At 45.8% G+C, this 10,611-nt stretch overlaps 1 protein-coding gene and 1 pseudogene across 1 annotated transcript; one reads left to right on the top strand and one right to left on the bottom strand.

Moving 5' to 3' along the window:
* Positions 1-784: 784 nt before the first annotated feature.
* LOC119272488 lies at positions 785-1,883 on the bottom strand (annotated as a pseudogene).
* A 9-nt stretch (positions 1,884-1,892) lies between these two features.
* Positions 1,893-2,958, top strand: LOC119272487 (cytochrome P450 81Q32-like). The gene is made up of 2 exons (XM_037553965.1): positions 1,893-2,190; positions 2,330-2,958. Exons 1-2 carry the CDS (start codon positions 1,893-1,895, stop codon positions 2,956-2,958), a joined length of 927 nt encoding a protein of 308 aa, XP_037409862.1.
* Positions 2,959-10,611: the final 7,653 nt, after the last annotated feature.

Below are 10,611 nucleotides of genomic sequence, written 5' to 3'. Positions count from 1 at the left end.
GATCCCCCCAAGCAGTTTTGTGAGAGGTGCTTTGAGCAAGGAGATCGAAAATGGCAGCAAAATGAGCTTGGACTCTGGTATGAACTGGATAATCGTGTTTGTGGGAGGAAGAAGGAGTGTGTGGGTGCAGGAATAAGTGTAGGAGGGCCACCATGGGCCCACGTGGCAGGGGGCGCGCTCAGGGGGTAGGGCGCGCCCTCCACCCTCGTGGCCTGGTGGATGCTCCCCCTGCTGTGTCCTCAGTGCCAGATATTCTCAAATATTTCAGAAAAAATCATATTTAAATTTCAGGGCATTTGGAGAACTTTTATTTTCGGGGTATTTTTATATTACACAGATAATTCAGTTAACAGACAGAAAATACTATTTTTATTTTATTTAATATAAATAACAGAAAGTAAAAGGAGGGTACAAGGAGTTGTGTTTTCTAAATTTATCCATCTCATGATCATCAAAAGGAATCCTAACTTGCACCCAATGTAAAAGGAGGGCCGCTGCACGGATGGCGTTTTTGAAAAGAGGTAATAGCACCCTAGGTACCCTAACTTGCACCCAATGTGATAATTTAGTTCCAAAGTTGTAAAACTTGACCAAACCATACCTTAACTTGCACCTCATGTGATGATTTAGTCCCAGGCCAATCACAGCTCGCCAATTGACTGGACCGGTCAGCGCATGCAGTTTTGCAGAAACCCCCCTACCGTTTCCAATTATCAACCCATTCTGTTCTTCAGAGCAGAGCAAACCGTTGAAAAAAAGAGCGCGAATTGTATAGGAGAGGATGTTATGTACCGCGCAGCGCGGAGGCGAGGTTGCCGTTGTTGATGAAGTCGGTGACGACAAGATTCTCGTCAGGCACAACCGCACCACGTTGGCGTGCCGCACGCGCCCGACGGCGCCGGTCTCCGCCACGAACTCCTTGTACTGCTCCGGGGCCGCGGTGCCGCCGCCCAGCCGCCGCACGGCCCCCGGCGTCGTCCGGTTGCCCACCACCACCTTGTACATGATCCCCTTCCCGCCCTTCCCCAGCACGTACGCGACCGCAACAGCTCGTCTAGCTCTATCCGAAACCCCTTGTCTATCGCCACCAGCTCCCCGTCCTTGTCGCCGCCTCCGCCCCCGGAACCGTTGCCGCGTTTCTTCTCGCCGCCGCCCGCGTCTGACCCGTCCAACGAGTCCTCGCAGGTGTTTGCGTGCATGCACGGGCAGGCGAAGAGCACTCACCCCTCCTCGTCCTCGTCGTCGTCGATGTCGTCCCCGCGCCGGTCGCGCAGCTTCCAGTATATGTACACCACGATGACTCTGATGAGGGCGACGCCGGCCGCGTCGGCGACCGAGACGAGCACGATGAGGCTGGTCTTCATCGGTTGGCTAGTGCCGCCGGCGCTGCCGCCGGAGCCAGTGGTGGTCGGAGGCGGCATGGAGGAGGATGCCGACGGCGGGGCCGCGCGGCAGGGGACCTGGAGCGGGAAACCGTAGAGCCCGGGGTTGTTGAGGAAGGCCGTGGGGCCCTGGCTGGCAAGGGACCCGGACTGCAGAATCTCGCCGGAGAGGTTGTTGAAGCGGAGGTCGAGGGTGACGGTCGCCGGGAGACGTCCCAGCTCTGGTGGCACCGTGTCAGAGAGGCAGTTGCGGGAGATGTTCAGCGTACCGGCCAGCGCCTGGAGCTTGCCGAGCTCAGGTGGGATGGCGTCCGTGAGGGAGTTGGACGACAGGTCGAGCAGCTGCAGGCTCTCCATCTGTGGCAATGCGACGGCCGGTATGTGACCGGAGAACCCATTGTTTGCAAGGAGCAGCCGCTGCAGCTGCCTGCAGCGCCCGAGCGCCGGTGGGAAGGCGCCGGTGAGGTTGTTGTCGTAGAGGAAGACGGAGTGCAGGGACGTGCGTTGGACATGTCCCTGGAGGCGCGGGAGTTTAAGCAGGTGGTGGACGAGATCATCCCGCTCATCGGCGCGGCCAATGTGTGGGACTACCTGCCGGTGATGCGGTGGCTCGACGTGTCCGGCGTGAGGAGCAGGATCCTGGCCACGGTGAGCAGGAGGGACGCCTTCCTCCACCGGCTCATCGACGCCGAGCGGCCGAGGATGGACGAGGGCGAGAAGAAGAGCATGATCGCCGTGCTCCTCACTCTGCAGAAGACGGAGCCGGAGCTGTACACTGATCAGATGATCATCGCTCTGTGTGCGGTAAGTCACTTTTCCACTTGGCCGCTTCTCACATACCCGAGTACTTCAACTGTCAGTTTCTTCATTAAGGACATTGGCAATTTGGCATCATCAGTAGATTTTGGACTCGTTTAAGTCATCAGATAGCAACAACTCGACCAGAGTCATTGTGATAGGAACGGAGACCACCTCAAGCACATGGGCGATGTCGCTCCTACTGAACCACCCGGCGGCGCTGAAGAAGGCACAGGCCGAGATCAACGCGTCCATTGGGACCTCCCGCATGGTCACCGCTGACGACGTGCCCCGCCTCAGCTACCTCCAGTGCATCATCAATGAGACGCTACGCCTGTACCCGGCGGCACCGCTGCTGCTGCCGCACGAGTCCTCCATCGACTGCAAGGTCGGCGGCTACGAGGTGCCGAGCGGCACCATGCTGATCGTGAACGCGTACGCCCTCCACAGGGACCCGGCTGTATGGGAGGACCCGACGGTGTTCCGCCCGGAGCGGTTCAAGGACGGCAAGGGCGATGGGCTGCTGCTGATGCCCTTCGGGATGGGGCGGCGGAGGTGCCCCGGCGAGGCGCTGGCGCTGCAGACGGTCGGGGTGGTTCTTGGGACGCTGGTGCAGTGCTTTGACTGGGACCGGGTGGACGGCGTGGAGGTGGACATGACGGAGGGGGTGGGGATCACCATGCCCAAGGCCGTGGCTTTGGAGGCCGTGTGTAGGCCACGCGCGGCCATGCGCGATGTTCTTCAGATCAAACTTCTTGGCATCTCATATGTACAGTAGTTTCCAGTAGCATTGGCCCATATGTATAGTAGTTTCTAGTAGAAGTGGGGATGACTGCGGGTTGATAATTGGAAACGGCAGGGGTTTTCTATAAAACTGCGTGCGCTGACCGGTCCAGCCAATTGGCAAGCTGTGATTGGCCTGGGACTAAATCATCACATGAGTTGCAAGTTAGGATATGGTTTGGTCAAGTTTTGCAACTTTAGAACTAAATCATTACATTAGATGCAAGTTAGGGTACCTGGGGTGCTATTACCTTTTTTGAAAAGGATGTAGCACATAGAGTAGATCTGAGGCGCCAGCCGGGGCGGCTGCGTGCGGAGTGGAGAAGAAGCACAGCTGAGACGTCAGCGAGTTGGAGAGGTGCCGGTCCAGTAGGGCCACACGAACATGCGGCAGTCAGAGACGCGCCTGGCGATGGCGGTTTAGAGATAAAAACGGAAACCGAGCTTCAGCCCGTGGCCTCGTCCAAACTTGATGTTTGACTTGTCAATCCACCCCGGTGTTGGAATCCTGTATGTTCACGTAAGGCAAATCATGCTATTTTTCTTCTCTAATTCTTGACTGAACCTCCTGGTAGATTCCTTGTAGCAATCAGAGTTGCCCAATAGAAAATTGTTTTGGCTTCACGTGATATACTAGTCGAGAAGTACACCAGACTTTGAAACCATTAGGCTGTGACGCTTGATGTAATGGAAACAATTTGACCGTGTCAGCGAATCCTGTACGCGGCGGTGATAACCTGGCGAATCAGACCAAAAAACAAACACAACTTGATGATTTTCCATCGTACGGATGGACTTCCTGTTTGCATTTTGGCCTCTTGTAGCAGTACTTTCAAAATTTGGCTCCGGACTGATGGAACGCCAGGTCGCACGCGCGGACGCACAGATTCAAACCTAATTTTTCTTAAACTCAAATCTGACGGATTACAAATCTGAACCGATAAACTTGAAGTTGATGCAGATTATTCTAATCAGGTTCTTCTTCATTGAGAAAATCACAAACTCTTCGATCCCTGGGAAAGATCCCTCCAAGAACTCAACACCATCGTGCGCGTGCCCCATGATGGGCGCCAACTATCGTGGAATTGTCACGTCAGATGTCCTTAGTATGAGGGATTAGTCGCGAGGCCAACGCATCTATGTGGTAGCTTGAGAGGGGTTGAGCGGAATCGAGAGACGCAACACAAGACAAGGGTTTAGACAGCTTCGGGCCCCGGGAAACATCATCCGGTAACAACCCTACATGTTGTTTGAGGCTAGATCTCAGTATCATCACGAGGGAGTCGCTGTAAACCGGCTCTCCTCTAGTTGTGTCTAGCCCTAGAGATTGTTTCTTGCTCCTCCCCCTTTGAGGAGCCCTGCCCCTCCTTATATATGTTGAAGGGGTGGGTTACATGTGGAGTCCAACTCGGACTTCAACTTAAACTATTTTGACTTCCCTTACTGGGCTTCTTAACGTCTGCTGGTTTAACATTGTTCTGCCGGTTTAACATTGTCCGCCGGTTTAACATTGTCTGTCGGTTTAACACCAACCGGTTTACCGTCTGTCTTAGCCATCTGTCTTGACTCTCTGTCTTAACTCTCCGCCGGTTTACCATTCGCCCGTTTACCAAGTCCCAGGCGGTTTACAACTCCAGCCGGGTCATACAGCGAGGTATATCCCCGACAGGTATCTTTCTTTTATTAGTAACAATGTCTTTCATATACTTAGCATAAGGATTCATTTTGAGCATATCAGTTAATCGCATACGCAAAAAGATAGGTCTAATCATTTCAGTAAAGCACTCAAAATCCTCATCATCCTTTTTCTTGGATGATTTGGGAGGAAAAGGCATGGGTTTCTGTACCCAAGGCTCTCTTTCCTTCTGTGTTCCCTAGCAACAAAGTCTTTCTTATCATAACATTGATTTTTTGATTGTGGGTTATCAAGATCAACAACAGGTTCAATTTATATATCATTATCATTACTAGGTTGAGCATCAACATGAACATTATCATTAACATTATCACTAGTTTCAGGTTCATTACCAGATTGTGCTTCAGTATCAGAAATAGAAATATCATTTGGATTCTCGGGTGGTTCAGGAATAGGTTCACTAGAAGCATGCAAAGTCCTATCATTTTTCCTTTTCTTCCTTTTAGAAGGACTAGGTGCATCTATATTATTTTTCTGAGAATCTTGCTCAATTCTCTTAGGGTGGCCTTCAGGATACAGAGGTTCCTGAGTCATTCTACCAGTTCTAGTAGCCACTCTAACAGCATAATCATTATTCTTACTATTCAATTCATTGAGAAAATCATTTTGAGCCTTACGTACTTGTTCTACTTGAGTGGTAACCATAGAACCATGTTTACTAATAAGTTTAAGTTCACCTTTGACATTAGCCATATAATCACCCAAGTGTTCAAGCATATCAGCACTGCGTTTTAATTCTCTACCAAAATAAGCATTGAAGTCTTCTTTCTTAACCATAAATTTATCAAACTCATCTAAGCATTGGCTAGCAAACTTAGTAAGAGGGATTTCAGCTTTATCATATCTATTGAGAGAAATTACCTTTACTACCTGTGTCGGGTTATCAAGACCATGAATTTCTTCAATAGGTAATGGATTAAGATCATATGTTTCTTCAACATGCGGTAAATTAAGACCATGTATTTCTTCAATAGGAGGTAAATTCTTAACATCTTCAGCTTTAATACCCTTTTCTTTCATGGATTTCTTTGCCTCTTGCATATCTTCAGGACTGAGAAATAGAAAACCTCTCTTCTTCGGAGTTGGTTTAGGAATAGGCTCGGGAAGTGTCCAATTATTTTCATTAGTCAACATATTATTCAATAGAATTTCAGCTTCATCCGGTGTTCTTTCCCTGAAAACAGAACCAACACAACTATCCAGGTAGTCTCTGGAAGCATCGGTTAGTCCATTATAAAAGATATCAAGTATTTCATTTTTCTTAAGAGGATGATCAGGCAAAGCATTAAGTAATTGGAGAAGCCTCCCCCAAGCTTGTGGGAGACTCTCTTCTTCAATTTGCACAAAATTATATATATCCCTTAAAGCAGCTTGTTTCTTATGAGTAGGGAAATATTTAGCATAGAAGTAATAAATCATATCCTGGGGACTACGCACACAACCAGGATCAAGAGAATTAAACCATATCTTAGCATCACCCTTTAAAGAGAATGAAAATATTTTAAGGATATAAAAGTAGCGAATTCTCTCATCATTAGTGAATAGGGTGGCTATATCATTTAATTTAGTAAGATGTGCCACAACAGTTTCAGATTCATAGCCATAAAAAGGATCAGATTCAACCAAAGTAATTATATCAGGATCAAAAGAGAATTCATAATCCTTATCAGTGACTCAAATCTGACGGATTACAAATCTGAACCGATAAACTTGAAGTTGATGCAGATTATTCTAATCAGGTTCTTCTTCATTGAGAAAATCACAAACTCTTCGATCCCTGGGAAAGATCCCTCCAAGAACTCAACACCATCGTGCGCGTGCCCCATGATGGGCGCCAACTATCGTGGAATTGTCACGTCAGATGTCCTTAGTATGAGGGATTAGTCGCGAGGCCAACGCATCTATGTGGTAGCTTGAGAGGGGTTGAGCGGAATCGAGAGACGCAACACAAGACAAGGGTTTAGACAGCTTCGGGCCCCGGGAAACATCATCCGGTAACAACCCTACATGTTGTTTGAGGCTAGATCTCAGTATCATCACGAGGGAGTCGCTGTAAACCGGCTCTCCTCTAGTTGTGTCTAGCCCTAGAGATTGTTTCTTGCTCCTCCCCCTTTGAGGAGCCCTGCCCCTCCTTATATATGTTGAAGGGGTGGGTTACATGTGGAGTCCAACTCGGACTTCAACTTAAACTATTTTGACTTCCCTTACTGGGCTTCTTAACGTCTGCTGGTTTAACATTGTTCTGCCGGTTTAACATTGTCCGCCGGTTTAACATTGTCTGTCGGTTTAACACCAACCGGTTTACCGTCTGTCTTAGCCATCTGTCTTGACTCTCTGTCTTAACTCTCCGCCGGTTTACCATTCGCCCGTTTACCAAGTCCCAGGCGGTTTACAACTCCAGCCGGGTCATACAGCGAGGTATATCCCCGACAGGTATCTTTCTTTTATTAGTAACAATGTCTTTCATATACTTAGCATAAGGATTCATTTTGAGCATATCAGTTAATCGCATACGCAAAAAGATAGGTCTAATCATTTCAGTAAAGCACTCAAAATCCTCATCATCCTTTTTCTTGGATGATTTGGGAGGAAAAGGCATGGGTTTCTGTACCCAAGGCTCTCTTTCCTTCTGTGTTCCCTAGCAACAAAGTCTTTCTTATCATAACATTGATTTTTTGATTGTGGGTTATCAAGATCAACAACAGGTTCAATTTATATATCATTATCATTACTAGGTTGAGCATCAACATGAACATTATCATTAACATTATCACTAGTTTCAGGTTCATTACCAGATTGTGCTTCAGTATCAGAAATAGAAATATCATTTGGATTCTCGGGTGGTTCAGGAATAGGTTCACTAGAAGCATGCAAAGTCCTATCATTTTTCCTTTTCTTCCTTTTAGAAGGACTAGGTGCATCTATATTATTTTTCTGAGAATCTTGCTCAATTCTCTTAGGGTGGCCTTCAGGATACAGAGGTTCCTGAGTCATTCTACCAGTTCTAGTAGCCACTCTAACAGCATAATCATTATTCTTACTATTCAATTCATTGAGAAAATCATTTTGAGCCTTACGTACTTGTTCTACTTGAGTGGTAACCATAGAACCATGTTTACTAATAAGTTTAAGTTCACCTTTGACATTAGCCATATAATCACCCAAGTGTTCAAGCATATCAGCACTGCGTTTTAATTCTCTACCAAAATAAGCATTGAAGTCTTCTTTCTTAACCATAAATTTATCAAACTCATCTAAGCATTGGCTAGCAAACTTAGTAAGAGGGATTTCAGCTTTATCATATCTATTGAGAGAAATTACCTTTACTACCTGTGTCGGGTTATCAAGACCATGAATTTCTTCAATAGGTAATGGATTAAGATCATATGTTTCTTCAACATGCGGTAAATTAAGACCATGTATTTCTTCAATAGGAGGTAAATTCTTAACATCTTCAGCTTTAATACCCTTTTCTTTCATGGATTTCTTTGCCTCTTGCATATCTTCAGGACTGAGAAATAGAAAACCTCTCTTCTTCGGAGTTGGTTTAGGAATAGGCTCGGGAAGTGTCCAATTATTTTCATTAGTCAACATATTATTCAATAGAATTTCAGCTTCATCCGGTGTTCTTTCCCTGAAAACAGAACCAACACAACTATCCAGGTAGTCTCTGGAAGCATCGGTTAGTCCATTATAAAAGATATCAAGTATTTCATTTTTCTTAAGAGGATGATCAGGCAAAGCATTAAGTAATTGGAGAAGCCTCCCCCAAGCTTGTGGGAGACTCTCTTCTTCAATTTGCACAAAATTATATATATCCCTTAAAGCAGCTTGTTTCTTATGAGTAGGGAAATATTTAGCATAGAAGTAATAAATCATATCCTGGGGACTACGCACACAACCAGGATCAAGAGAATTAAACCATATCTTAGCATCACCCTTTAAAGAGAATGAAAATATTTTAAGGATATAAAAGTAGCGAATTCTCTCATCATTAGTGAATAGGGTGGCTATATCATTTAATTTAGTAAGATGTGCCACAACAGTTTCAGATTCATAGCCATAAAAAGGATCAGATTCAACCAAAGTAATTATATCAGGATCAAAAGAGAATTCATAATCCTTATCAGTGACACAGATAGGTGAAGTAGCAAAAGTAGGGTCGGGTTTCATTCTAGCATTAAGGGATTGCTGCTTCCATTTAGCTAATAACTTCTTAAGATCGCTTCTGTCATTACAAGCAATAATAGCTCTAGCAGATTCTTCATCCAGAACATAACCCTCAGGCACAACAGGAAATTCATATTTATTAGGGGAGAGTCTTCATCATCACTATCTTCAATATAATCAGTTTCAATAATTTCATTCTCTCTAACCCTAGCAAGTTGTTCATTAAGAAATTCAACAAGTGGCACCGTAGTGTCAAGCATAGAAGCAGTTTCATCATAAGTATCATGCATAGCAGAAGTGGCATCATCAATAACATGCGACATATCAGAATCAATAGCAGAAGCAGGTTTAGGTGTCGCAAGCTTACTCAAAACAGAAGGTGAATCAAGTGCAGAGCTAGATGGCAGTTCCTTACCTCCCCTCATAGTTGAGGGATAAATCTTGGTTTTTGGATCTCTCAAGTTCTTCATAATGATAAGAATATATAAATCCCAAGTGACACAAAGAATAGAGTTATGCTCCGCGGCAATGATGCCAGAAAATAGTCTTGATAACCCATAAGTATAGGGGATCGCAACAGTTTTCGAGGGTAGAGTATTCAAACCAAATTTATTGATTCGACACAAGGGGAGCCAAAGAATATTCTCAAGTATTAGCAGCTGAGTTGTCAATTCAACCACACCTAGAAACTTAATATCTGCAGCAAAGTGTTTATTAGCAAAGTAATATGATAGTAGTGGTAACGATAGCAAAAGTAACGGTAGCTAAAGTAATGTTTTTGGTATATTGTAGTGATTGTAACAATAGCAATGGAAAAGTAAATAAGCGAAGAACAATATATGGAAAGCTCGTAGGCAATGGATCGTTGATAGAGAATTATGCCGAATGTGGTTCATCATGTAACAGTCATAACCTAGAGTGACACAGAACTAGCTCCAATTCATCAATGTAATGTAGGCATGTATTCCGAATATAGTCATACGTGCTTATGGAAAAGAACTTGCATGACATCTTTTGTCCTACCCTCCCGTGGCAGCGGGGTCCTAGAGGAAACTAAGGGATATTAAGGCCTCCTTTTAATAGAGTACCGGACCAAAGCATTAACACATAGTGAATACATGAACTCCTCAAACTACGGTCATCACCGGTAAGTATCCCGATTATTGTCACTTCGGGGTTAACGGATCATAACACATAATAGGTGACTATAGACTTGCAAGATAGGATCAAGAACTCTCATATATTGATGAAAACATAATAGGTTCAGATCTGAAATTATGGCACTCGGGCCCTAGTGACAAGCATTAAGCGTAGCAAAGTCATAGCAACATCAATCTCAGAACATAGTGGATACTAGGGATCCAACCCTAACAAAACTAACTCGATTACATGGTAAATCTCATCCAACCCATCACCGTCCAGCAAGCCTACGATGGAATTACTCACGCATGGCGGTGAGCATCATGAAATTGGTGATGGAGGAAGGTTGATGATGACGATGGCGACGGATTCCCCTCTCCAGAGCCCCGAACGGACTCCAGATCAGCCCTCCCGAGAGGTTTTAGGGCTTGACAGCGGCTCCGTATCGTAAAACGCGATGAATTCTTCTCTCTTATTTTTTTTCTCCCCGAACGCAAATATATGGAGTCAAGGTTGAGGTCGGTGGAGCTCCAGGGGGCCCACGAGGTAGGGGGCGCACCTAGGAGGGCAGGCGCGCCCCCACCCTCGTGGCTAGGGTGTGGGCCCCCTGGTCTTCATCTTTTGCAAGGTTTTTTTATTATT

This window comes from Triticum dicoccoides, chromosome 3A (assembly GCF_002162155.2).
Source record: "Triticum dicoccoides isolate Atlit2015 ecotype Zavitan chromosome 3A, WEW_v2.0, whole genome shotgun sequence".
NCBI lineage: Eukaryota > Viridiplantae > Streptophyta > Magnoliopsida > Poales > Poaceae > Triticum > Triticum dicoccoides.
Note: the sequence above shows the minus strand (reverse complement) of the source record. Positions and strands in the feature narration are given on the sequence as shown.